The sequence below is a fragment of the Pristis pectinata genome, chromosome 9, assembly GCF_009764475.1.
Source record: "Pristis pectinata isolate sPriPec2 chromosome 9, sPriPec2.1.pri, whole genome shotgun sequence".
Taxonomy (NCBI): Eukaryota; Metazoa; Chordata; class Chondrichthyes; order Rhinopristiformes; family Pristidae; genus Pristis; species Pristis pectinata.
Window position 1 is genome coordinate 3,946,754 of NC_067413.1, and position 27,959 is coordinate 3,974,712.

Below are 27,959 nucleotides of genomic sequence, written 5' to 3' on the forward strand. Positions count from 1 at the left end.
CACAGATGTTCTCTTTGGCAAAGAATTTATCCCTGGAATACGTTGCCTCATAGGGTGGTGGAGGCAAACTCATTGGGGAGTTTTAAGAGGGGCTTGGATGGGCAGATGAATGAGAGGAAAATGGAGGGACATGGGTATTCCGTAGATAGGAGGGATTAGCTGTGTCGGCACAACATTGTGGGCCGAAAGGCCTGTTCTGTGCTGTCCTGTTCTATCCTGTTAATGTTCCATTTGCATCTATATAATTTCTATTCTTTTTACCTTATTCTTCATTCTAGCTATATTATGTAATCATTTTATGTTGTGATTGCTCTTGTTTCGATGCTCCCCAAACTGCATTCATCTGCTCTGAATAATACCCAGTATTACCAATGATTTGCCTTTGAGTTTATTAGAAAAAGCTGAGAAATGAGTGCTATGGAACATTCTTTAAAAAAATCAATTGCATTTTCACTATCTCTAGCCTTCAGTTGATGGAGATAATAAGTAAATGCATGAGTATGGGTGACAGGGTAAGGAAGTAACAATCAGGAGCTATTTCATGCATTTTACTAACTTCATTTAATTATAAATATTATTAGCCAATCCAAAGATCAGAATTGAATATTTATAACCCTTGAATCAGCAACACCAACAAATTTCTTCACTTTCATATTGCTATTCCTGGGATCTTGCTGCACTCAAAATGGCCGCTGCATTTACTTTACAACAGTTGGCACACCAAAAGTACCTTGTATGACTCAAACCCTCTTTGCAAAGTCCTGGATTAATCAAAAACCTTAAAAGATTAAGGGAAAAGTTACATTTAAATGGCCCCAAATGACGGCAACTAACATTTAAGAACTGCAGTCATTGTTGCAATTCTAAATGTGGATCCATTCCTCCACGTTGTGCGAGTGAATTTTGAATTTCTTACACGTGAAGATTTTACACCATCAAACCCATCTTCTGGCCCAATTTGTTCCCATTTTGCCTCCAAAAAGTCCTCACTTTATCCTTTTGTGCTGAGATTGGGGGGGGGGGGGGGGGGTCTTTTGTCAAAAGTAAGAACTACAAGAGAAACTGCGACTGTTAAATGCCAAAGGAAAGACTTGCTCAAACCACAAACCCTCCTGTGAAATTACTGGGAGCAGAAATTAGTCAGTTATATTTTAAAGCCAACGTGAGCACACTTGGCGAGAATAGTCCTGTTAAGACTTCACACAAATAAAGTCATCAAATCCCATAGCGGATTTTCACCAGTTAGACGTGGATGGAACTTCTCGTGTCCCTGAAACATAAGTTCCTACTTGCGTTTTTAGTGTTATGATACATTACATCTGGGAATCCCCTACAGGACGGCGATTGACCTCAGTTCAGACTTGCAATTAAAACAGAAAGTCTCACATTTTGTTTCATCCATACACAAAACTTTTTAAGCAAATTTCTTCTTTAAAAAGAAAGAGGTTGGAAAGCAAGATACTCCACGCCATCAAAACCGCGCAAGGGGAACATTTCACTTCAAACCAAGCCATTCTACAACACGAAAGTAGCGTTGGATTAAAAAGTTATAAGGCCAACTCTGTCACTCAGACAATAATCTTCATTCGCGCCTATGGTTTACTACCGAGGAAGATACACAGGGGGAAAAAATGCAGTTTGAGAAACGCATTCAAACCTCGAACATTCAGAGAGAAAGAGATGTTCTACAACAGCCAACTCTCATCATGGCCGCTGTAGTTGAATTCCCCTCTCTCTCTTTGTACAATGAACACATTCAATACAAAGAAGCCAGAAGGGTAGGTTTGAGAATAAAAACACACAGACAGAATTTTAAAACCCGCCTCTGGATTTAAGTTTAACACTGTAAATCAGGATTGCAATGCGAACAATTAAAATGAACCTACAGGCCTCTGAAACATTGCAACTCCCGCTACAATGTAACACTTAGAGCGGATACATTGCCACAATGTTACAAGTACTGGTTACTTTACCTTCTGAATGGCGGCAGGTGTAATTTCACCTTTCCCGCGCTGCCGCGGAGTAGCAAACGCCACGGACATCGTCTTGTGTGTGTGAGTGAGTGTGGAATTTCCCCTTTCCTTTTAATGAACACCCCCCTCCCTCTCTTTTTCCACCACCACACACGCGCACAATTCAGGAGAACACAAATGTCTCTCAACTCCTCCCCCTCTCTGACACAGGAGGGTGGGTGGGTTTCCTGCCAAACTCTGCACACTGTGCGGTGGTGACAACTGTGTAAGAGGAAGAGAGAGGAGAGGAAAGGGTTTCTCCCCTCCCCCAGAAAACTGTGGAGTGTGTGTGTGAATGCAAACCAAGCAGATTAGGAAAACTAGAGGGGAGATAAGCGTACATTCAATATTAGGAAGCATGCATTTTGCAGCGTGTGAGTTGCTGAGTCCGGTTTTCGCCTGCTGCTTCTTGTTAAATCAGTGAGTTGCTATCTCCTGCCTCTCAATGGATAATGCAATTGACACCCCTCTTGCAAGCACTTTCGCAAGGGGATGCCTCTGGATTTCAGCCTCAAAAGTGCAAAGGCAGCAAATATCACCCCAGAAACCGGAGGGAGAAAATAAGGTTCGCATGCATGGTTTAAATGCAGTGGTGCATTTGTCGTGAATCAGCTGATAGCAGCACCCAGGGACGGTGCAGGCAATGCACCCCCTCCCCCCGCAGGGCGCAGCTGGTGGTGGATCCTCGGTTCAGGAACCAGGGCGGAGAGGAGGGGAGAATACCCGGCGATTGCGGACATGAATCCAATTTGTTTTTAGCCTCGGATATTTCCAATCGGTAGATTCTGATTTAAGGTATCAATATTTATATTTTTATATAAGTATCCGTGGGCTGGCACCGAACTGTGCCACTTTTATAAAACATCCTCACATCGTACCCCCCCCCCCCGGTCTGTGCTGATGGTTGCACCCAACCAGCGGCCCCTGGAGCGAACCTCTGGAAAGGGGTGGGGGTGGACGTCAATAGAAAACCAATAAATATCACAGTAGATGCAAAAGACAACGGGGAAATCCAATAAAAATTATGTATAAATTATAAAAGAGTTTGGTGTATGTCCAATATTGACTGTTATTTATCCCCACCACTGAATAACAAATAAATGTTCCTCCTGCCCTCCCTCCAACTCTCACTGTTGGCTCGTTGTTGGAGGAAAGCAGTGAGCTATCTGCGCATGCGTGTGGCTCCGGCAGCCGGTCTCCGACGCGTGCGCAGTGCCGCCAGGGACGGCAGCCGGTCTCCGACGCGTGCGCAGTGGTGGTAGGCGAGCCGGCGGCGGCCAGGGGCGGGCTGCACCATGGCGGCCAGGTACGACCGCGCCATCACCGTCTTCTCGCCCGACGGCCACCTCTTCCAGGTGGAGTACGCGCAGGAGGCGGTGAAGAAGGGATCCACCGCGGTGAGTGTCCGCTGCCCCCGCCCCTGAGTGGTTGGTCGAGGCCTCGGGCTGCGGGAGGAAAGGCCGCCGGCGCCCGGCCCCGCAACCCGCCAGGGCTCCCAACCCAGTCCCCCTCCCCCCTCCCCTCCCCCTCCCCCCTCCCCCTCCCCTCCCCCCCCTCCCCCCTCCCCTCCCCTCCCCTCCCCCCCTCCCCCCCTCCCTCCCCCCTCCCCCCCTCCCTCCCCCCTCCCTCCCCCCTCCCCCCCTCCCCCCCCTCCCCTCCCCCCCCTCCCCCCCCCTCCCCTCCCCTCCCCCCCTCCCCCTCCCCCCTCCCCCCTCCCCCCTCCCCCCCCTCCCCCTCCCCCCTCCCCCCCCCCCTCCCCCCTCCCCCCTCCCCCCTCCCCTCTCCCCTCCCCCCTCCCCCCCCTCCCCTCCCCCCCCTCCCCTCCCCTCCCCTCCCCTCCCCCCCCTCCCCTCCCCTCCCCCCCTCCCCCCTCCCACTCCCCCCTCCCCTCCCCCCCTCCCCTCCCCTCCCCCCTCCCCTCCCCCCTCCCCTCCCCCCCTCCCCTCCCCCCCTCCCCTCCCCCCTCCCCCCCTCCCCCTCCCCTCCCCCCCTCCCCCCCCTCCCCTCCCCCCTCCCCTCCCCCCTCCAACCTCCCCTCCCCCTCCAACCCCTCCCCTTCTTCCCTCCCCTCCCCCTCCCCTCCCCTCAACCCCCCTCCCCCTCCCGTCCCCTCCCCCTCCCCACCCCCACCCCCAATCCCCTTCCCCCTCCCCCTCCAACCCCTCCCCCCTCCCCCTCCAACCCCTCCCCTCAACCCCCCTCCCCACCCGTCCCCTCCTCCTCCCCACCCCCACCCCCTCCCGTCCCCTCCTGCTCCCCACCCCCTCCCGTCCCCTCCTGCTCCCCACCCCCTCCCGTCCCCTCCTGCTCCCCACCCCCTCCCGTCCCTCCCCACCCCACCTCCCGTCCCCTCCCCACTCCCCCTCTCCACCCCACCTCCCGTCCCCTCCCCACTCCCCCTCTCCACCCCACCTCCCGTCCCCTCCCCACTCCCCCTCTCCACCCCACCTCCCGTCCCCTCCAACCTCCCCCTCCCCAACCCCTCCTCCCCCACCTCCCCCCTCCCCTCACTCCCCACCCTTCCGTCGCCCCTCCTCCCCTCCGCTACCACCCCAATTAAGCCCAGTCCCTACTCTTTCTGTATCGCTGAACAAATACTTTTTTTCATTCAAGCATTGTTATTGTCGTAGCTTAGTATTAGTTTATTCTTGCAATAAAAGATCCAATCTTTCTTTAAAGGTTGGTATACGAGGTAAAGATATCGTTGTTTTGGGTGTGGAGAAAAAGTCTGTTGCAAAACTTCAGGAGGAGAGAACAGTGCGGAAAATCTGTGCCCTTGATGATCATGTCTGCATGGCATTTGCAGGTGTGTACATGAATTTATTTTGATTTTGGGTACAAAATAATTGCCTGGATTTTTATATATACGGATATAAAGATATGAACTGCAGAGCATTGTAGTTATAAAGTATCTTTATTAGTCATGTGTATGTCGAAACACAGTGAAATACATCTCTTTGCGTAGAGTGTTCTGGGGGCAGCCCGCTAATAGTTAACTGTTTTTGCTTGTGATTCCATGAAAAGCTTGTCTTGGCCTGATGTTGACTGGTACCATTGTTACTGTTAGGCACCCTTTATTTATTTGTTCATCTTTGTTCATTTGGAAAATAAATCTCACTCAAAGGACTACTTGATGTTATGTTAGCGGTTACATTCGCAAAATGATCTGTAGAACGTCTTGTGGGAAAATTTCTTCACTCAGTGTGGTACATCTTGGAAATCTCTTTCCTTCGGACATGGATTGCATTCAAAGCGCGGTTTCTGACTATTAAGCAATGCACAAGGTTGAGTATAGGGCAGGAAAATGGCATTTGAGTTAGAAGATCCACCATGATCTTTGTGCATGATGCAGCAGGTTTGAAAGGCTGAAAAGGCCTTCTGTTTCTATTTCTAAATCCCGTGTCCTTAAGTAATTCTTCAAGGTATTGAAAATCATTTCAAAGTCTCAGCAATTGAACAGGCAGGGAATAGAGGGATACAGACCATGTGCAGGCAGATGGAATTAGCTTAGACATCTTGGTTGGCGGAGACATGGTGGGTCGTGTTCTAATGTTCTGTGTTCCAATTGCAGTAGTGGGATGTAGTTACAAGCGGGTGAAGTTCTGGAAGTGCAGTGGTGATGCATGCACATACACGAGCCCTCATCCTGTATTTTTGCATTGTTTATAGCTTATGATCAGAATCAGGTTTATCACTGACGTATGTCATGAAATTTGTTGCTTTGTGGCAGCAGTACAGTGCAAGACATAATGACATAAAAATTACGATAAATTACAGAGGGAGCTATTGAGTCCCAGGTCTCGGAGTTTGGTGATGAGTTTGGTTGGAATTATAGTTTTGAAGGGAGAGCTGTAGTCAATAAACAATAGTCTAATGTAGGTGTCTGTACTGATCATGAGGGGCATAGACAGAGTGAAAGCACAGGCTTTTTCCCAGGCAGAGGGTGCTAAAACCAAGAGGGCATACGTAGGTTTAAGATCAGAGGCGAGGGATTTAAAAGGGACATCAGGGGCAGCTTCTTCACACGTATTTGGGATGAGGGGCCAGAAACAGTGGTTGAGATGGGCACATTAGCAATGTTTAAAAGCCATCTAGATAAGTCCATGGATAGGAGAGGTTTAGAGGGCTCTGGGCCAAATGCGGGCAGATGGGACTAGCTCGCTGGGCAACCCAGTCGGCATGGACGAGTTGGGCCGAAGGGCCTGTTTCTGTGTGTGACTCTATGACTAGGATCACAAGCAGCAACTCGAAGTAAAAAGTGCAAAAGAGGAATAACGTGGTAGTGTTCATGGACCATTCAGAAAATCTGCGCAGTAAAGCTTCCCTACCAGGTGGTATACAAATGTGTCCCAGAACATTTTGCAGGTGTATTGTCAAACAAAATTGTTAAGAGCCTCAGAGATATTGGGGTAGATGACCAAATGATTCATCAAGGAGGTAACTTACCAGAGAGGACTCCAGAGAGGTTCAGGGAAGAAATGTCAGTCCCTGGAACCTTGGCATGCCGATCAGAAGTGGTGATGAATATGAGGGAGGTGCAAGAAGCTGGACCGAAGCAGCTTGGAAATGGGGGAGGATCACAGCACCGTTTGCAGAGATGTGGAAGGGTTGAGGACAGAGAAAGGAATCAGATTTATTATCACTGACATATGGTGTGAAATTTGTTGCAGTACAGTGCAAAGACATAAAAACCTATAAATTACAAAAATTAGTGCAAAAAAAAGAAATAATGAGGGAGTGTTCATGGACCATTCAGAAATCTGGCAGAGGGGAAGAAGCTGTTCCTGAATCATTGAGTGTCGGTCTTCAGGCTCCTGTACCTCCTCCCCGATGGTAGTAACAAGAAGAGGGCATGTCCCAGGTGGTGAGACTCCTTAGTGATGGATGCCACCTCCTTAAGACACCGCCTCTTGAAGATGTCCTTGATGATGGGCTGGGTTGTGCCCGTGATGGAGCTGGCTGAGTCTACAACCCTCTGCAGCCTCTTGTGATCCTGTGCATTGAGAATTTTGAAGACAGAATGTGAATCCAAAAGATTCCCTCAGATTCTGCACAGTTTCAGCCTCATTAATGAAACTCCTGTTCTATAGCAATAATTGCACAAGTTGAACAGCGGTTTGTGCGGGAATAAATCCAAGTGCTGAATTTACTAAACAGCCTTGACCTGAAATGTTAACTTTATTTTTTCCTCCATGGACACTGCCTGGCCTGAATGTTTCCAACACAGCTATTTGTATTTCCAACACCTGCAGTGTTTTGGGTTTTTTTTGGGGGGGAACTTGGCTAGAGCAGAGTCACTTTTCAATTCAATTCGTGGAATTGAATTTAGGAGCTGAGAGGTAATGTTGTAGCTATATAGGACCCTGGTCAGACTCCACTTGGAGTATTGTGCTCAGTTCTGGCCACCTCACTATAGGAAGGATGTGGAAGCCATAGAAAGGGCGTAGAAGAGATTTACAAGGATGTTGCCTGGATTGGGGAGCACGTCTTATGAAAACAGGTTGAGGGAACTCGGCCTTTTCTCCTTGGAGAGACAGAGGATGAGGGGGCACCTGAGGGGTGTATAAGTTGAGAGGCATTGATCGTGTGGATAGTCAGAGGTTTTTTCCCAGGGCTGAAATGGTGGCCACAAGAGAACATAGATTTAAGGTGCTGGGGAGTAGGTATGGAGGAGACATCAGGGGTAAGTTTTTTAATCAGAGTGGTGAGTGCGTGGAATGGGCTGCCGGCAACGGTGGGGGAGGCGGATATGATAGGGTCTTTTAAGAGACTTTTGGATAGTTACATGGAGCTTAGAAAAATAGAGGGCTATGGGTAAGCCTAGTAATTTCTAAGGTAGGGACATGTTCAGCACAGCTTTGTGGGCCAAAGGGCCTGAATTGTGCTGTAGGTTTTCTATGTTTCTAACTAGCTCAGGGTGCGCGCAGATTAGCAATTGTGCCCAAAGAAGAAACTTGTGTGGTGGTGTTGAGACTGCCATGCAATCAAGAGGTTTGCCTGACTGATTACATCTGCTTTCAATTTTAGGTCTGACAGCTGATGCTCGAATAGTAATCAACAGAGCTCGAGTGGAGTGCCAGAGCCACAAACTCACTGTGGAAGACCCGGTCACTGTCGAATACATAACACGGTTCATTGCAACTTTGAAGCAGGTAAAGGTTCATTGTATTTCTGCCTCAAAATAAAGTGCAAGCTGAGATGGAATTTATAAAAGCATCACTGGGTCTTGAAGGTAACTTAGCTTTGTGTGTTTTTGGCAAACTAGAATGGCAGAGCTCCAGTGGTGAAGCTGCACGGAGTATCATGTTCAGTTTTGGTCGCCCTGCTAGCTGAAAGATGTTACTAAACTGGAAAGAGTGCAGAGAAAAGATTCACAAGGATGTTGCCAGGGCTTGAGGGACTCAATTCTAGGGAGAGGTTGGGACTTTATTCCTTGTTGCGTAGGAGACTGAGAGGTGTATAATAAGATCATGAGGGGTGTAAGTAGGGTGAATGCACACGGTCTTTTTTTTTCCAGAGTTAGGGAATCAAGAACTAGTTGGCATAGGTTTAAGGTGGAGAGGGGAGAGATTTAATAGGAACTTTAGGGGCAACATTTTTACACAGAGGGTGGTCTGTATGTGGAACGAGCTGCCAGAGGAAGTGGTTGAGGTAGGTACAATAACAACTTTTAAAAGAGCTGGACAGGTACCTGGATAGGAAAGGTTTGGAAGGTTACGGGCCAAACGTTGGCAAATGGGACTAGCTTGGATGGGCAACTTGGTTGGCAATGACCAGTTGGGCCGAAGGGCCTGTTTCCATGCTGTATAACTTTATAGCTTCCAGACTAAAGACGATCAACTCAGATTAATTGTTGTTTCTCAGTCAGCACACATTGCCTGACCTGTTGAGCATTTCCCTCATCCGCAGTGGTGTGAATTCGAACAAGCAAATTGTATGCTTTATAGAATAGACTATGATATTGTCACTATAATTCATGGACCCAGTGGAGTTCCATAAATCTGTAAAATGTACATGGAACCTTTTATCACGAAACTTGAAAACCAGAGGGGTTATTGGATTGAAATATTTAATAATAGTACATAGCATTTGAAAGTAACAGATTGAAAGTTGCACCGTATTCCCTTAGTATAGTTTTATAGTCCTTGTCATTAGTCATTTCAATCTGCATGTTCAGTCAAAATTCCTTTACTGTGTATTTGATGTGGCAGTGAACCACTTCGTTCTTCATTGATTACTGGCAGTCAGTGAGAAATAATTCACCAGTGGAATTGTTTAATGTGTTTAGCAACATGTTTCTGAGTTTATATTCTGTTTTATTTAGCGTTACACACAAAGCAATGGTCGGAGACCCTTTGGAATCTCTGCTCTGATTGTGGGATTTGATTATGATGGCACACCACGTTTGTACCAAACTGACCCATCAGGGACATACCAAGCTTGGAAGGTAGGTGTTTCTCTTCCTACTGTAGTCTGACAGAATTAGAATATTTATAAAGGTGTGATTAGGCTAACTTGCTCTAAAGGTGATCTGAACTCTTTTTTTCTGCTGTGGATACTGACTCCTTTCCTTCAGTAAAGGAGATTTGCTAATCTTATTCATTCTGGACCCACCAAATCTATCTTTTTATTCGTGGTGTTGAGTGAGGTACAAATAGTTGCCGGGACGCTGGGAATAAGTTTCCCGTTTCCTTTCAAAAGTGTCAAAGGATCTTTTGCATCAGGCTTGGGAGACCAGATGGGTCTCAGCTTTAGTGTCTGATCTATAAGTAGAATGGAGACAATCCCCTTCCTGCTGCACTGGAGTTTTGCCATTCTAAGCACTACAGTTTATCATTCAGACAAAGTTAAGTTGGCTCTCAGCTGACGTGCTGGTACTGTTGGAGTAGGCCATTCTGTCTCTTGTCTGCTCTGACTTTCAACAAGATTGATGCTAAGATGAAGATCTGCAACAATTTCCTGCACTCTCCCATATCCTCTGATTCCCACAATATTATGTATGACCTCTCCCTTGAAGATATTCAACAACTGAGCCTCCACAGCTGCCTTGAGTTGAGAATTCCAGAGATTTGGTACCCTCTGGTGAATAAATTATTCCTCATCTTTATCCTGAGTGGTAGACCCCTTTAGATTCTGTCCCCCTCATTCTTGGTACCACAGTCAGGAGAAGCATCTACACTGTCAAGCCTTGTAGAAAGTTTATTACAATGAGATCACTTTTCATTCTTTTCAGCTCTGGAGAGGAAAGACCCAGTTTGCTTAATCCCTCATTTGACAGATGGTCCTTCCCAGGAGTCAGTGGCAAACTGTTGCTGCACTCCCTCCACCACAAGTATATTCTTCCATGGGGAGAACAGACTTGTAGATAATATTCCAGATGAAGCCCCTCAAGCACTCTATATAATCGGAGCAAGACTTGTTTCTCTTTCACTCATCTTGTAGTAAAGGCCAAAGTTTACCTTCCACATTGCTTAGTGAACCTGCATATTAACTTTCAGTGATTCATGTGTAAGGATACCCAAGTCGCTCTGAATACCAACAACTTCGAATTTCTGAAAAATAAAAAAACTGCAGATGCAGATCTCAAATGCAAACAGAAAATGCTGGAAATGCTCAGTAGATCAGTCAGCATATGTGGGAAGAAGAGATTAAGTTTCAGGTCGAAGGCCCTTTGTTCCAACCTGAGACGTTAATTCTGTTTCTCTTTCCACAGAGACCGCCGGACTTGCTGAATGTTTCCGTGATTTTCTGTTTACCCATGGGGGCAGATTTGAAATAGAATGGTAGGGATGGGCAGGGGGCAGAGTGAGGAGGAGAAATGAAAGACCAAAAGTTAAATGGCAAGGATGAAGGACTGAGAGATCAGAGGCAAGAGGAAGGCAGGGCCATGGAGCAGAGTAATGCTAGGCTGAGTATGAATGCTGAAGGGGGAGAGCCTGAAGGCATTGAAATTGGTTTATTATTGTCACTTGTACCGAGGTGCAGTGAAAAACTTGTCTTGCATACCGATCGTACAGGTCAATTCATTACACAGTGCATTGAGGTAGTACAGGGTAAAACAATAACAGAATGCAGAGTAAAGTGTCACAGCTACAGAGGAACAGGCAGACGATAAGGTGCAAGGTCATAACGAGGTAGATTGAGGTCAAGAGTCCATCTCGTCAGAAGGGAACCGTTCAGTAGTCTTATCGCTGGTGGATAGGAGCTGTCTTTGACCCTGGTGGTATGTGCCCTCAGTCTCCTGTATCCTGCCTGATGGGAGAAGAGAGAATGACCTGGGTGGGTGGGGTCTTTGATTATGCTGGCTGCTTCACCAAGGCAGTGAGAGGTATAGACATTGTGTCTCTGTGTGACATATTCACAATAAGGTGGAGGAATGTGAGGAGAAGGCTGGAACATGGCGCTGAATTTGGATGATCATCTTGAATGTAGGAGTAGATTTAAAGGGCCGAATGTCCAACTCCTATGTTTCAGTCCCTCAGCATTTGACAAGTGGCTGCTTTATATGGAGCCTAATAGGAGTGGGTTCCCCTGCATCGTGAACCTTTCTAGCCTGGTGCACATTATTGGGGATTGGTTGAACAAACGCAAGCAAAGAAGGTGGTTTTTGAATTTCTTTTTCATTTATAGGATCTGGTTGTCACTGGCAAGGTCAGCGTTCACCCGGTATTACCCTTGAGATAATAACGGTCAGTCACTGCCTTGAAATGATGTAAGTGGAATTCTGTGAATTAAACCTCAAAACACCTTAGACTGCAGTGCCATTGGAACATGGTGCGCTGCCACTTACGGTGCATCTCCTATTTGTATGCAGTTTTTTTTTTGCTGCTTAGACACGTAGTTTCTGCTGTGTTTTATAATTATTATTCCTGGAGTACGAAAGATTTCTTGGAAGCTGAACACTGACCCAATTCTTCCTTTTGCCATGAAGGCAATTATTGATGTGAAAATGCGATATCAAAAGGAATCTCCTGTGTATGTGCGATGGCATGTCTAACAATATAATTTGTGTACAAATAGGCGAACGCTATTGGTCGCAGTGCCAAGACAGTCCGAGAGTTCCTGGAAAAGAACTACACCGATGAGGCTATCGCAACAGACAATGACACTATCAAGCTTGCAATTAAGGCTCTGCTGGAAGTGAGTGAAGTTGGTCATTGCCAATATGGTATTTATTCTTTGCATAACCATCAGAAGGTTCCACATGACCAAGCAAAAATGCTGGAATCTGATAGCAAAAACTGGGCACATGCAACCATTTTCCTTCATAAGACTGGGCCATTAATATGGCTGATCTGCACTAGGCCTTGTCTCCTCTTCTGTGCTAGCACATCACTGAAACCAGCCTCTCCTCCATGGACTATACTGCCTTGGTGAAGCAGCCAGCATAATCAATGACCACCCCCACCTGGGTCATTCTCTCTTCTCTCCTCTCCCATCAGGCAGAAGATATAGGAGCCTGAGGGCACATACCACCAGGCTCAAGGACAGCTTCTATCCCACTGTGATAAGACTATTGAACGGTTCCCTTATACGATGAGATAGACTCCTGACCTCACAACCTACCTTGTTATGACCTTGCACCTTATTGTCTACCTGCAATGTACTTCCACTGTAGCTGTGACACTTTACTCTGTATTCTGTTATTGTTCTTACCCTGTACTACCTCAATGCACTGTGTAATGAATTGATCTGTACCATCAGTATGCAAGATGAGTTTTTCACTGTACCTCGGTACAAGTGACAATAATAAACCAATACCAATCAGTTTGGTGACCCTGGTTGCAGTTCAGGTTAAGGTGGGTGTCATTGTCATCCTGTCTCTGGTGCTGCAAGGTTGCCCACCCTGACAGATGTTAAGATTTGTAGCTGTAGAGCCATGCAGCGCAGAAACAAGCCCTTCAGCCCACCTGACTGCCAACCATCAAGCAACCATTCATCGAATTCTATTTTGTTTCCTCACCCCCCCAATTCCCATAAACTCTCCCTGATTCTGCCAGTCACCTACATACGAAAGGTAAATTTACAGCAGCCAATTAATCTACCAACTTTGGGTTCTGGGAGGAAACCAGAGCACCTGAGGGAACCGGTGCACCGCACAGTCATAAGGAGAACGTGCAAACTCCACGCAGTGCCAGAGGTCAGGATCGAACCCAGGTCACTGGAGCTGTGATGTAGCGACTCTGCTAACAGGGCCATTCTGCCTGCCTTGTTTGACCCTGCATCTCATTTATTTTAGTACTGAATGAAGTGCTCTGATGAGTTTCAGTGTGGTAAGCAGGATAATTCCATTATTTCACTACTCCAGTGAACACCAGTACAAACTGTCTGCTTTTTATTCCTCCATCTGCTCAATGTCCAATGATCTTGTACATGGCTCCATGTGCATTGGAATTGGTTTATTATTGTGCCGAGGTACAGTGAAAAACTTGCTTGCATACTGTTCATACAGGTCAATTCATTACACAGTGCATTGAGGCAGTACAAGGTTTTAAAAATGCAGAATCAAGTGTTAGTTACAGAGAAAGTGCAGTTCAGGCAGAAATAAGCTGCAAGGTCATAATGAGATAGAATGTGAGGTAAAGTCTTTCTTATCGTACTAGGGAACCATTCAATAGACTTATAACAGTAGGATAGAAGCTGTGCTTGAGCCTGGTGGTATGTGCTGTCAGGCTTTGGTACCTTATGGCTGATGGGAGGGGGGAGAATGTCTGGGGTGGGAGGGGTCTTTGATTATGTTGGCTGCTTTACCAAGGCAGTGAAGTGTAGACACAATCCATGGAGGGGAGGCTGGTTTCTGTGATGAGGCAGTGTAACAATCTGTATTTGGCTGGCTGATCTCTTCCAACGGAAAAAAAAATTGAAAATGCTCCTTTGGGGGAAAGGAATATAATCATAGTCTGCTGTAAAATATTAAATATTTTCAGGCATCAGCAAGTCACATAGCTCCAGCATTCACATTGAAACATGTACACAAGTAATGGGTGCCAGGTTCTTGAATCTAGTTGAAAGTGGAACAATGGCTAGAATGAACCAGAGGGCAGAGAAATTATCGGGGATTGAATCCAAAATCCCATCTTCACAACTTCGGCAGAAGTGGAGCCTTAAGGAGTTGGTAAGTCTGAAAATAAAAATTGGGCTGGATGTCAACTCACCATCATGGATGATCGTACACTGCTGCTTTGCTCCATTGGCACTGCTCTATTGTGCATTCTAAGTCAGGATGGTGTGTGGCTTGGAGGGCAACCTTTTAAGATAAGATTAAGATTTCTTTATTAGTCACATGTACATCGAAACACACAGTGAAATGCATCTTTTGCATAGTGATTTGGGGGGGCAGCCCGCAAGTGTCGCCACACTTCCGGCGCCAATGTAGCATGCCCACAACATCCTAACCTGTACGACTTTCGGAATGTGGGAGGAAACCGGAGCACCCAGAGGAAACCCACACAGACACGGGGAGAACGTACAAACTCCTTACAGACAGTGGCAGGATTTGAACCCGGGTCACTGGTGCTGTAAAGCGTTATGCTAACCACTATGCTACTGTGCCTGCCCTTGTACCGTGCCACGCTTCCAGGTGGTGGTGGTTGTTCACCATACTTTTGCTGTCCTTGTAGCTGGTAGAGGGGGTGGGTTTGGAAGGTGATGTCTAAGGAGTCTTGGTGAGTTGCTGCAGTGCATCCTGTAGATGATACAAACTGCTGCTACTGTGTGTCAGTGGTGGAGTGAGTGAGTGGTTGTGGATGGGGTGCCTATCAAGTGGGTTCTTAAGTCCGGCATGGTGTCGAGCTTCGAGTGTTGTTGAAGCTGTACTCATCCAGGCACGGTGGAGAGTATTCCATCACACTCCTGCTTGAGCCTTGTAGATGGTGGGATTGTAAACAATACTTTGGCATTGATTGCAAGAAGTTTTAGAGGACAAGGTTAGAGATGGCTTGCTCTCGTTATTTACAGCTATGTGGTACTGCATATGGAATTTCATACACAGGTCTGATCTCCCCATCAAAGGAAAGGATAAACTCTCGAGAGAGGCAACAGTTCATTGGATTGATTCCTCGGGTGATGAACTTGTCCTTTGAGGAGAGTTTAAGTGGTCTATGCTGATGTTTGAGTTTAGAATTATGAATGGTGATCTCATTGAAGCAAGATTCTTACAGAGCATCGATAGGGTATATTCAGGGGAGATGATATTCCCAGCTAGGGTCTTAAGAACGAGGGGCTTTAACCTCAAGGTAAGGTAGCGTATAGAATGGAGATGAATAGGAATTTCTTAACCAGTGGGCTGTGGAGATTTGGGGGCCCTGAATATATTCAATACAGGGATCAATAGCTGTTTGGATATTGGGAATTGAGGGATATGGAGTTAATGCAGGAAAGTGGCTTTGAGCTAATGTATCGTCCATGATTCAATTGAACAGCAAAGCAGGTACAAGGGGTTTTGAGAGTGGGGTTACACTGATCTCTTACAAAGCTCTGGTTTGGCCACAACTAGAGTATTGATCTAGTTCTGGTCACCACACTTTGGGTAAATGATGGTAATTTGGGTAAGAGTTAAGAGGAGATCTACCAGAATTGGTTTCAGGGCTGAGGGACTTTAACTGCAAAATTGGATTGGAAACACTGAGGTTTTTCCCCTTGGGGCCGTGGTTGAGTACGGAGTTGATAGCTGTATAAGGTTTAGACAAGATAGACCATTTGTTCCCATTAGCTGATGTTACATAGAATCATAGAATCGTAGAACAGTACAGCACAATACAGGCCCTTCAGCCCACAATGTTGTGCCAACCTTTAAACCTCGCCTAAGACTATCTAACCCCTTCCTCCCACGTATCCTTCTATTTTAAATTCCTCCATATGCTCATCTAGTAATCTCAAATTTGACCAGGGCAAGTTTATTTACTTCTGTCCTAATTTTTTCCAGCCTTTAGCGAGGAACAGGTAAGCAAGCTTTCCTTCACCCTGGCAATTGCAATGATTTTAGTGTTGAACTTACTGGCAAGGACCATCATGTTGCATCCAGTGGAACAGTGGAATATCCCTTGGCAAGTTCTGGATTTCTCAGTTTAATGTCAGAAGTACAGATACTGGAAGTTGCTGTCAGCTTTACTACAAATCTGCAGAATTGATAGTGAAATATAGCACAAACAGGTCCTTCAACCCACCACGTCTGCACTGACAGAGCAATACAGCACAGAAACTTGCCCCAGGGCCCACCAAATCTGCACTGACCATGAACCACCTATTTACACGAATCCTACATTAAACCTATTTTTATTCTCCCCACATTCTCATCAACTCTTCCCAGATACTACCACTCACCCACACACTAGGGGCAATTTACAGTGTCCAATTAACCTACCAACCTGCATGTCACTGGGATGTGGAAGGAAACCAGAGCACCCAGAGGAAACCCATGCAGTCACAGGGAGGATGTGCAGACTCCACGTACAAAGCACCTGAAGTCAGGATTGAACCCTGGTCTCTGGTGCTGTGAGGCAACAGCTCCACTTGTGGTTTTGGACGAGATGAAGTGGAGGAAAATAAGTTAACAAAGCAAGTGGTAGAGACCTGGATCTTGCTGCCTATGAGACTGACTAACGCAGAGATGATCAATGGTTTCAAAAGAAAATTGGACCAGCAGTTGAAGGACATAAACGCGGGAACAGAACAAAATGGGATGACGAGATTGCTCTACAGAGAGCTGGCATTGACTTGGTGGGTTGAACGTTCTCCGTAGCATTATAACTTTTGCTTTTATTGTGACCTATTGTTTGTAAATTTTCGTTTTAGGTTGTACAGTCTGGTGGGAAAAACATCGAGCTGGCCATAATTAGAAGGGATCAGGCCTTGAAGGTGGGTTTAAAAAAAAGTGTGTTTGCAGTCTGTTTAGGTCCTGCATTACCTGTGCAAAGAAATGAAGATAAATTACATTTGCAGGGTTTTGTTTATACAGAAAAAATAGAGCAGTGTTTAGAAGCAGAGATGCTCAGCCACATCCTCTCAAAGTTGATATCAGTAGATTTTTGACAAGGTTTTGAAGATCAGGAAGGAATTTAGATTTGCAGTAGATGGTTGGCCCTGACTATATTGAGAGCTGTACGGTCTACTTCTCTCATTTATTTGTGGTTGACTTAGAGTGAATATAGCCAGGGAGAGTTTGTACAGGTTCAGACTTTATTCCATGGAATGTAGGAGATTGAGGGGTGACCTTGTAGAGGTTTATAAACTCATGAGGGGCATAGATAGGATGAACACAGTCTTTTCCAGGGAAGGGAAAAATTAGAGGGCACAGGTTTAAGGTGAGGGGTGAAAGACTTAAAAGTGACATGAGGGGCAACTTCTTCATGCAGAGGGTGTTGCGTATTTGGAACGAGCTGCCGGAAGAAGTGGTTGAGGCGGGTACACTAACAACATTTGGATAAGTACATGGATAAGGGTGGGGGGGGGTGGGGGGGGTTAGAGGGATATGGGCTGCCAAGCATGGGCATAGCTTGTTGGGCACCATGGTTAGCATGGACAAGTTGGGCTGAAGGGCCTCTTTCCTTGCTGTTTTACTCAGTCTATGACTCCAAATTTTGCTGCAGTGCAGTGCCAGTGGTTTGTGAGGAAACGTGACGGGAGGGGGTTAATAGATGTGATTCAGTCAGTACCTGCGGAAACGGTGAGGCTCTGTATGATGTTGCAGGAAAAGAAGTCAGACTGCACTTGGAGTATTGTGTGCAGTTCTGGTCACCCATTATAGGAAGGATGTGGAGAGGGTGCAGAAGAGGTTCACCAGGATGCTGCCTGGATCAGAGGGTATGAGCTATAAGGAGAGGTTGGGCAAACTTGGGCTGTTCTCCCTGGAGTGTCGGAGGCTAAGGGGAGACCTGATAGAGGTTTTTAAAATTGAGAGGCAGAGACAGGGTAGGCAGTCAGAATCTTTTCCCCAGGGTAGAAGCATAGAAGAATGAGGGGAGATTTGATAGAGGTTTACAAAATTATGAGGGGTATAGACAGAGTTAATGTGAATAGGCTCTTTCCACCTAGATTAGGAGAGATAAGTATGAGAGGACATGGCTTTAAGGTGAAAGGTTTAGGGGGAGCTTCTTCACTCAGGGAGTGGGGGTGTGTGGAACGAGCTGCCATCTGACATGGTAAATGCGGGCTCACTCTTAAGTTTTAAGAATAAATTGGATAGATACGTGGAATGGAGAGGTCTGGAGGGTTATGGATTGGGTGCAGGTAAATGGGACTAGCAGAATAACGTTTTGGCACAGACTAGAAGGGCCGAATTGCCACTCTCTCCAATTGCCACTGAAAGGATAATCTTCCTCCCTGACAGCTCCTCGATGCGAAAGAAATTGAATCACTCGTCGCAGAAATTGAGAAGGAAAAAGAGGAAGAGACTGAGAAAAAGAAACAGAAGAAGACCTAGTTCGGGAACGTGCACAAACAGTAATAGTAATGCTGCAAATAGACATAGTTTACAACCACTCAAAGCTCCATGGCGGGATACAAAATATTAAAAGGCTGAATGTTCTCTCTTGATGAGTTTTTCCTCTTCCCTGCTCCACCTTTCCTTGTGGTGCTGTCTACACTTCTGACTGGAGACATGAGTGAAGCTGCCACCAAGACACTAACAGGGCTGCTCAGAGAATGTGGTCAGCAGAGGACCTGCCTTTATCTAAACAACACTGGGATCCACATTCCGTGGCAATGAAGTCTGGGTTGAAAGGTGCAGCAAGGTGACACCTGAATCACCCAGGATATTGTAGCTTAACATTAATTTTATTTATTCACGTACGTTAGCAATGCCAAGACGAGGTACGGATGCAAGTTTCCTTCGATTTGCATGAATAATAGTCCTGGCACAAATAATTGATCAAAAGTCTTGAACAGAAATTAAACTGTCTGTGACTCAGCATGGAAGCGAAGGTTGAGGGGGAATGAATTGTTATTGCCTTTTCAGTTGTGTGAGTGACTGATGGTTTGATTTGGGAGGAGGTGATTGATGCAATATATTTAGATTCTCTGTCTGTGGTTTAAGCAGGGTAGAGGTCCCATGCCAAACTCCTCCAACAAACCCTCCGGCGAGTAAGGAGGCGAGTCCAGGATCACTGGAGAGGAATACTGCCTTTGCAGTTAAATAGCCTGCCAAGAATAAATGGTCTAAATATTTCCTTGACTGAATTGCAGGTGAGTTTGGCACAAACCAGTTCCAAAATGAGGGAGAAAAGCTGGCAAAACAAAGGGTATGATTTTCTTGATCCATCATATGCATTATGAAGTGTTGCACTGAAAGATGTACTGTATCCAATCTCACATTTACTCCCCAAAATAAACATTGCTAATCTCCTTGAGCACTAAAATTTTAAGCTCTCTACACTCCATATCTGATCTCTTATTCCACAGTGATTTTTGTCGAGAGAGAAGAAATATACCTGCTGAAAATGTTTCACGTTAGACCAGGTCAGCAACCTCCATTTATGTAACCCCAGCATTGACAAAACATCCCAAGGAACTTCACAAGAATATCATTTAACCAAAACTAGTGCTATGCCACTTTAAATACTATGCAAGATGAACTAAAGCTTGATCAAAGCAAGAGGTTTCGAGAAACTTCGTGAAGGTGGGTAAAAAGGTTTAGGAGCACGGTTCTAAAGCTTTGGCACAACTGCCTACAATAGAACAATTAAATTTGGGGTGCTGGAGGCCAGAACTGATGTAGAGATCTCAAGAGGTTGTAAGGCTGTAGGAGATTCGAGGGTGGGGTAGGGGACTTAAAGACAAGGAGTGTGAGAACTCTTTCTAAGGTGAAGCTTAAGAGTCAGTGTAGGTCAGTAAGAACAGGGGTAAAGGAAACAGTTACCCTTGAAACTGATGCCTCTGAAGCTATTTGGGATGTTAATGATTGAAGGTGCTACACAAATGGACAACCAGCGATTTGTTGTGCAGAGCATTTATATGGCATAGGAAAGGAAGAGACACCAATGGCCTGGAAGTGTGTTTGCCTAAAGCACTGCCATTTATTGGAGGAGGTACAGAACAACATAACACTATGACACCACTTTAGTGTGTCAAGAGAAAGTACAAAGTTGTTTACAGAAGGGCATTTAGTATTTTGTATCTTGCAAATTAGCTGTTGTATGATTTAATGTGTTCTTAGTTTTTTTTCCTGAAATGTTAATTTAGTTAGACCTTTTTTCTTTGCACAATTGAGGTTATCGTTACAGTTGTGCCTTGGTTTGAAAAAAAATATTCTGCTTGAGAATGTCAAATAAACTCTGGGGCAGTATTTGAAACTTCTGTTTGTGTTCTTTAAACAATCCTCTGTGCATTTGGGTGAGATGAATAAGCAATGTGAGATCTACTGCATGATGTGAATGACTGCTAACATTGAAGGGAAGTGGATTCAACGCCAGAAGGGCAGGTGTGGTGTATGAAGTGTGCATTCTGGTTTTTTTTCGGCATTTGCTCACTTGAAGCTGGGAGTGTACGCATGTGAGCATAAAGCTGTCAGTGGAGGACGTGTGTGCAGTTGGAATGAAGTTCAAAGTCTGCAATGTTCAGTGGCCAACGGCAGGCAATCCTAAAGCAGCAAATCCTTTTTTTTCTTGCGCTATTTATGTTTGTAATTTTATAGATTTGTATTTGCACTGTACTGCTGCTGCAAAACAAATTTAACGTCATGTCAGTGATAATAAATCTGATTCTGATTTACAAGTATATATCCTACCCCTATATGACTTCCCAAAATGCATCACCTCATACTTATTTGGATTAAGTTTCACCTGCCAATGCTCTGCCCAACTTTATCCTGCTGATCTATACCCTGCTGCAGCCTTAGACAACCTTCCTCACTTTCCACAACACGACGAACTTCTGTGTCATCTAATGCACAAATTTCTATCAGGGCCCCAGTTATTTCCTCCCTTGCTTCCCATAGCAACCTGGGCTAGATCTCGTCCAGCCCAGCAGAATTATTGACCATTCTGCATCCCATGACATTCAACATCACCACCTCCTTAATACTGACCTGCTCAACATTATCCATGTACCTCTCCCTGAACTCTATCTTCAGTGTTCTCCTCACTGAATACAAACGAGTAGTAGTCATTTGGGGCCTCACCCACAACACCTGGTTCCACACACAAATTACTCCTTTGGTCCCTAAGAGGATCAGTCTTTCCCTAGCAACCCTCATGTTCCTGATTTTCTTGTAGAATGTCTTGGGATGCCCCTTAATTTTACCTGGCAAGGATATTTCTTAGCTGATTTTTTTGCCATCCTAATTTCTTTCTTAGGTTCTCACCTACACACTATATATTCCTTGAGATTCCCTCGATCCCAGTTACCTGTACCCTGCCATATGTTTCCTTTTTTAAAAAATCTCTAATCAAACCTTCAATATCCTTTGTCATCCAAGGTTCCCTTATCTTGTTAGCTTTGCCTTTCACCCTCACCAGAATATGCTGATCCTAACTCTTTTAAAAAGACTCCCACTTGTCAGCTGCTGTTTTACCTCCGAGCGTCTGCTCCCAATAGTTGCATCGGGTCCCCTTGTACGCTATCGATATCAGATTTCCCACAATTTAGTAGCTTGAGGACCAACCTCAATCCATCCCACAATTATCTTGAAACCCACAGAATGATAATGACTCTTTCCAAAGTGTTTCCCCACAGAAACTTCCCCCACCTGCCCAGTTTCATTTCCTATAGTCGAGTACAGCCCCATATCTAGTAGAACTCTCTACCCACTCTTTCAAAACATCCTTGGATGCTCTTAGCAAACTGTCCCATTTAAGCCCCTTGCATTCAAAGAAATCCCCAGTCAGTACTGGGAATGTTAAAATCCTCCACCACGATAATCTTATTGATTGTATATTTTTCTGTGACTTGCTTATGTACCTATTCCTCTAATACCTGCTAACTATTGGGAGGCCTACAGTATAACCCTAGCTCAGTGATCTCTCTCTTTTTCCTAAATTCTACCCATATGCCCTCATTGGACAATCCCTCCAGGCTCCCTCCTCTTTTGCATTCCGCTTTCTCACGTCTGAAACTTCTACACCCAGAACATTAAGCTGCCAGTCTTGCCCTGACTTCAACTACATTTCTGTGATTTCAATGACTTCCGCGTCTTGGATGTTGCACTTGGAATTATGGAGGAACTCAGGAGGCCAGGCAGCTTCTGTGAAGGGAAATGGACAGTTGACATTTCATGTTGAAACTCTTATAAGATTTCTTTATTAGTCACGTACATCGAAACACACAGTGAAATGCATCTTTGCATAGAGTGTTCTGGGGGCAGCCCGCAAGTGTCACCACGCTTCCGGCGCCAACATAGCATGCCCACAACTTCCTAACCCGTACATCTTTGGAATATGGGAGGAAACCCATGCAGACACGGGGAAAACGTACAAAGTCCTTACAGACAGAGGCCGGAATTGAACCCGCACTGTAATAGCGTTACGCTAACCGCTCCATGCTCTAAACTTATGTGACTTCCCTGTGAGGCTCCTTGTATTGAAGTAAACGCAGTTGATCATGCCAGCCCTCACACTCTCTAACCTGCCTCGCTCTCTCTGCGGACTGAACTTTATCTTTTGTTTAATCTTTTAATTTTAATCCTTCTCTGCTTCATTGCTATATTACTTCCCACTAACCTGCCAGAATCATCCAAACTCTCCCGAGCAGCGTGAGCAAGCCTCCCTCCTTCTCCACTTCAGGTGAAACAGATCCCGGTTAAAAGACTTGAAAATAGAAAGGAGTTCAGAACCGGGAGTCATAGAGGCAAAAGAAAATGTGAGAAACAATCAGCTGCAGTCTGCAGTACTTCTTAATGAATGCAAATTGTTTTGTGGATGCTATTTCAGCACTGACCACGTGTATGTGTGCAGTATAAACAGAAGCACTGCAGTGCCAACGTTGTATCAGCCAATGAACCGGAGGCGGGGCGGGGCGGGGCTCATGACTCAACAAAACTAACGAATTTGTTCAGTTAACAGTCTAGTTAAAGCACAGAGGAGATCAAAGGTGTGCTAACACTACTGAATGTATTGACCGAATGACACTAAGAATGTACAGAGTTTTGCACTCTGTTTATTCTTTTGTATATATTTTTAATACATATTTTTGGAAAGTAAACTTTTCCGTTAACACTGAGAAAAAATTGGTGCGTGAAGGATAGTTACACGAATTGTGACCAAAAAAATCAAATTCACCAGAAAATTCATTCCTCTATCCCCACGTTTTGTTAACCCTATTTTAATACCACCTTTTCCCAATTCTGATGAAAGGTCACCCGCTTAAAATGCTAACGGAGACGACAGACGCTGCCTGAGCTGTTGAACTTCCTTCCAGTGCTCTTGTTTCTTTAGTAATTGAATGTGCCATTTAAATGCAAGCTACTGGAAACCCCTTCGTTACCCCCACGATGTTGTTGCTTGCTCCGAAAGGTTTCTTGCCTCTTCCCCTCTCCGTTCCCCCAAGCACAGCTGCTCGGGGGAATCCCTGGAGACGGCGGGGATTCCCCCTGCCGAGGCGACGTGACGTCATCGAAAGCCAGCAGCGCATGCGCGCTAACCCGCCCGCCCGCCCAACCGCCGCGGCCGGCTCGCCACACATGGCGCGGCCGCTCGGCCCGCGGGGAAGGCACGCGCGTGCGCACTGGGCCCCGGACCCGGCGCGGCGGCGGGTGCACGCATGCGCCTTGGCGGCGGCGCAGGCGCAGTAGCGGGACCCGAGCGTCGTTGTGAGGATGGTGGCGCCGGTCCGCCGAACCCGGGCACCGACCGAGTGAAGCCGACTTACGAGAGGCCGAGGCTATGGGCCGGGGAGCAGGCCCCGCCCCGGTGAGATAAGGGCGCGGATACCCCGGCATGGGTCCGAGGGCCGTGGCCTGAGGCGACTGCCGGGGCCCGGGCCTCCGCCGCCGCCACCATGCCGGCTCCCGACTCTCCCAGCCCGGCGCCGCCGCCTCCTCCACCCCCGCCCGCCGCCGCCCACGGGCTGCAACCGGCGCTCAACGGCGGCGCCGGGGGACCAGCCGCCGGGCCACAGGGCAGCGCGCCCGCCGCCTCCGACACCCCTCCCGGGCCCAGTCTGGTCGTACGGCCCAACCCCAGCCCGGGTGCCGGAGCTGGAGCCGGAGCCGGAGCCCAGCCCCGCAGCGGCCCGCAGGCCGCCCCCGCCGTCAACCCGCCTCCGCCCGCCGCCGTCCTGAAGGTGAGCACCGCCGCCTCCTCGCAGATGAGGGCCCCCCGGCTCGCCCAGACGTCGCTGCCCGTCCTGCAGAACATCCAGGTGCCGGCGGGTAAGGAGAGGGCTCTGGGGGTGGGGGGAGAGGGGTGTGGGGGGGCTGGAGAGAGGAGGGGAGAGTGGTGTTGGGGGTGGGGAGAGGGTTGTGGGGGGGCGGGAGAGGAGAGGGGTGTTGGGGGGGCGGGAGAGGAGGGGAGAGGGGTGTGGGGGGTGGGAGAGGGATGTGGGGGGCTGGAGAGGGGGGCAGAGTGGTGTTGGGGGTGGGAGAGGGGTGTGGGGGGCTGGAGGGGGGAGAGGGGTGTGGGGAGGTCTGGAGGGGGAGAGGGGTGTGGGGGGGCTGGAGAGGGGTGGAGAGGGGTGTGGGGGGCTGGAGGGGGGAGAGGGGTGTGGGGGGCTGAAGAGGGGGGAGAAGGGTGTGGGGGGCTGGAGGGGGGGAGAGGGGGGTGGGGGGAGAGGAGTGTGGGGGGGGCCGGAGAGAGAGGGGAGAGGGGTGTGGGGGGGGCGGGAGAGGAGGGGAGAGGGGTGTGGGGGGCGGGAGAGGAGGGGAGAGGGGTGTGGGGGGGCGGGAGAGGGGAGCAGAGGAGTGTTGGGGGGAGGGGGGCTGGAGAGGAGGGGAGATGGGGGCTGGAGAGGGGCAGAGTGGTGTTGGGGGTGGGGAGAGGGGTGTGGGGGGGCGGGAGAGGAGAGGGGTGTTGGGGGGCGGGAGAAGAGGGGTGTGGGGGGGGCGGGAGAGGAGGGGAGAGGGGTGTGGGGGGCTGAAGGGGAGAGGGGTGTGGGGGGCTGAAGAGGGGGGAGAGGGGTGTGGGGGGCTGAAGAGGGGGGAGAGGGGTGTGGGGGGGCTGGAGGGGGGAGAGAGGGGTGTGGGGGAGCTGGAGGGGGGGAGAGGGGTGTGGGGGGCTGGCGGGGGGGAGAGGGGTGTGGGGGGGCTGGAGAGGTGGGGAGAGGGGTGGGGGGCTGGAGAGGTGGGGAGAGGGGTGGGGGGGCTGGCGGGAGGTGGGGAAGGGTGGGGGGTAGCTGGCGGGAGGTGGGGAGAGGGGTGGGGGGAGCTGGCGGGAGGTGGGGAGAGGGGTGGGGGGGAGCTGGCGGGAGGTGGGGAGAGGGGTGGGGGGGAGCTGGCGGGTGGGGAGAGGGGTGGGGGGAGCTGGCGGAAGGTGCGTGGGGGGGAGCTGGCGGGAGGTGGGGAGAGGAATGGGGGGGTAGCTGGCGGGAGGTGGGGAGAGGAATGGGGGGGTAGCTGGCGGGAGGTGGGGAGAGCGGTGGGTGCGAGCTGGAGAGAGGTGGGGAGAGGGGTTGGGGAGCTGGAGAGGGGTAGTGGGGGCTTGAGAGATGGGGGAGAGGGTTGGAGAGGGGTGGGGAGAGGGGTGGGGGGGCTGTAGAGAGGTCGGGAGAGGGGTGGGGGTGCTGGGAGAGGAGAGGTGTGGGGGGGCTGGAGAGAGTGGGGGAGAGGGGTGGGCAGCTGGGGGGAGGTGGGTGTGGTGGGCAGGAGGTTGAGGGGGAGAGGGGTGTGTGGTGGACTGGAGGTTGGGGGGAAGGTGGGGTGTGGTGGGCTGGAGGTTGGGGGGAGGGGGGTGTCGGGGGCTGGAGGTGGGTGTAGGGGGCTGGTGGAGGGGAGGTGTGTATTGGGTGGTGGTTGTGAGGGAGGGGTGTGTGGGGGGCTGGAGGGAGGGTGGTATGGGGGGCTGGAGGTGGGAGGGCATGGGGGTGTGGTGGGCTGGAAGTTGGGGAAGGTGGGTGTGGGGGCTGGGCGGGGGAGAGGGGTGTTATGGGGAGGGGTGTGGGGGCTGGATGGAGGGGGGAGGTGCGGGGAGAGGGGTTTGGTGTGGAGGTGAGAGGGGAGAGGTGTGAGGGGCTGGAGGTTGGGGGGAGGGGGGTGTCGTGGGCTTGAGGTGGGGAGAGGGATGTGGGGGGTGAGAGGGGTGTGGGGTGCGGGCGAGAGGGTTTGTGGTGGGTTGGAGGAGGGAGAAGTGTGTGGGGGGCTGGAAGGGGGGAAGGTGGGTGTGGAGGCTGGATGGGAGAGGGATGTTATGGGGAGGGGTGTGAGGGGCTGGAGGGAGAGGGAGGGGTGTTGGGGAGCTGAAGGTGGGGCGTGAGAGGGGAGAGAGGTGTGAGGGGCTGGAGGTTGGGGGAGGTGGGTGTTGTGGGCTGGAGGTGGCGGGGGTGTGTGGTGGGCTGGAGGTGGAGGGGATGGGGGTGTGGGTGGGTGGTGTTGGGGAGGGGGGTGTTGGGGGCTGGAGGTGGGGGGGAGGTGGGTGTAGGGGGCTGGGTGGGGGGGAGGGGTATGTTGGGTGGTGGTTGTGGGGGAGGGGTGTGTGGGGGTCTGGAGGGAGGCTGGTGGGGGAGGGGGGTGTGGGGGTCGTGAGGGTGTATGTGGTGGATTGTCGGGGAGGGCTTGTAAGGGAGGTGGGGGGATTGGGGGTCGAGGGGAGTGGGGGTGGGGGAGGGGGGCAGCCGCCCCTTTGGCTCCTCCTGTCCGTGTTGGCGATCGACCACTCTGCCCGTGTCCCTCTTATTGCCCAGCCTCTGCCTTGCACGTTGTTTGAACGTGGTGAGAGTCTCCGCCTACACCACGTAATCGGGCGCCGTGCTACGGGTTTCAGATGCCCTCCAGACGGCATAAAGTGTTCCTCAAATCTCCTGTTCCTCATCGCAAATCTGCTTATAATCGCATAGACTTCAATCCTAGCAACCCCCTTCATTCCAAGGGAAACAAATCTGGCAGATCCAATCTCTCTTCCTAACTCAAATGCTCCAGAAACACACTTGTGTTCTGTGCCCCGGTCAATGAAGGCAGTCCCCTGTATGAAACAGGTACAGCACAGGAACAGGCCCTTTGGCCCACGCTGTCTGTGCCAAGCATGATGTCAAATTAAACTAATCCCTTCTGCCTGCACATGATCCATACCCTGCATATTTATATGTCTATCTCTAAGACTCTTAAATGCCTCTGTCTTATCTGCCTCCATCACCACCCCTGGTAGCACATTTCAGCCACCCACCGATCTCTGTAAAAACAAAACTTGCCCCGCACATCTCCTTTAAACTTTCTGCTTCTCAGCTTAAATGTGTGGCCTCTAGTATTACACATTTCAACCCTGAGAAAAAGATACTAGCTGTAACATTTTTATAAACCTCTATCAGGTCTCCCCTTAGCCTCTGCTCTTCCAGAGAAAACAGCCCAAGACTTAAGCACCTTGCATACTTAAGCAGTTGTCTTTGTGGTTTCTTAGACTTGTACATCAAGATCCCTCTGTTTCTCAATACATCTTGCCATTCATTAAAATTGTAGCATTGTACTGTACAGCAGCGGGTTCTTGGGGCCCAGCTTTATTAGGCCTGAAATGCAATGTTAAGTGTTCATTTTGAGAGGACTAGAATATAAAAGCAAGGATGTCATGCTGAGGCTTCATAAGCTGTTGGTCAGACTGCATTTGGAGTATCGTGAGCAGCTTTGGACCCCGTATTTAAGGAAGGATGTCCTGGAGAGGCTTCAGAGGAGGTTTACAAGAATGATCCCAGGGATGAAAGGGTTAATCTGTGAGGAGCGTTTGATGTCTCTGGGCCTGTATTCACTGGAGTTCAGAAGGATGAGGGGGGGATCTCATTGAAACCTCAGCCCTCAAAATAGAAGGACATTCCTTTAGAATAGATGAGGAATTTCTTTGGCTGGGGGGGGGGGGGGGGGGGGGGCAGGTGGTGGAAATC

The 27,959-nt window shown here is 48.8% G+C and overlaps 3 protein-coding genes and 1 long non-coding RNA gene across 8 annotated transcripts in view; 2 read left to right on the top strand and 2 right to left on the bottom strand.

Moving 5' to 3' along the window:
• Positions 1–2,566, bottom strand: part of ss18 (SS18 subunit of BAF chromatin remodeling complex) — a 48,061-nt gene extending 45,495 nt beyond the window's left edge. The window contains exon 1 of one of the 3 annotated variants that reach the window (XM_052023648.1): positions 1,974–2,566. In XM_052023648.1, the coding sequence (XP_051879608.1) occupies positions 1,974–2,042 (69 nt within the window). In that variant the 5' untranslated portion in view covers positions 2,043–2,566. The remainder of the gene's footprint in view (positions 1–1,973) is intronic. The other 2 variants (XM_052023650.1, XM_052023649.1) reach the window with 2 other exon arrangements.
• A 683-nt stretch (positions 2,567–3,249) lies between these two features.
• Positions 3,250–20,299, top strand: LOC127574559 (proteasome subunit alpha type-7). The gene is made up of 7 exons (XM_052023654.1): positions 3,250–3,409; positions 4,692–4,818; positions 8,040–8,164; positions 9,337–9,459; positions 12,033–12,152; positions 16,806–16,868; positions 18,340–20,299. Exons 1-7 carry the CDS (start codon positions 3,308–3,310, stop codon positions 18,430–18,432), a joined length of 753 nt encoding a protein of 250 aa, XP_051879614.1. The 5' UTR covers positions 3,250–3,307; the 3' UTR covers positions 18,433–20,299.
• LOC127574563 (uncharacterized) lies at positions 6,675–22,776 on the bottom strand. Its single transcript, XR_007956923.1, has 3 exons — positions 22,664–22,776; positions 14,168–14,259; positions 6,675–7,005 (listed from the first exon to the last, which is right to left on the bottom strand). It is a non-coding gene; the product is annotated as an uncharacterized LOC127574563 (long non-coding RNA).
• Positions 22,777–23,739: 963 nt separating this feature from the next.
• The window catches only part of LOC127574551 (transcription initiation factor TFIID subunit 4-like), a 118,388-nt gene continuing 114,168 nt past the window's right edge, over positions 23,740–27,959 (top strand). For all 3 annotated transcript variants that reach the window (XM_052023627.1, XM_052023629.1, XM_052023628.1), the window contains exon 1: positions 23,740–24,312. In XM_052023627.1, the coding sequence (XP_051879587.1) occupies positions 23,940–24,312 (373 nt within the window). In that variant the 5' untranslated portion in view covers positions 23,740–23,939. The remainder of the gene's footprint in view (positions 24,313–27,959) is intronic.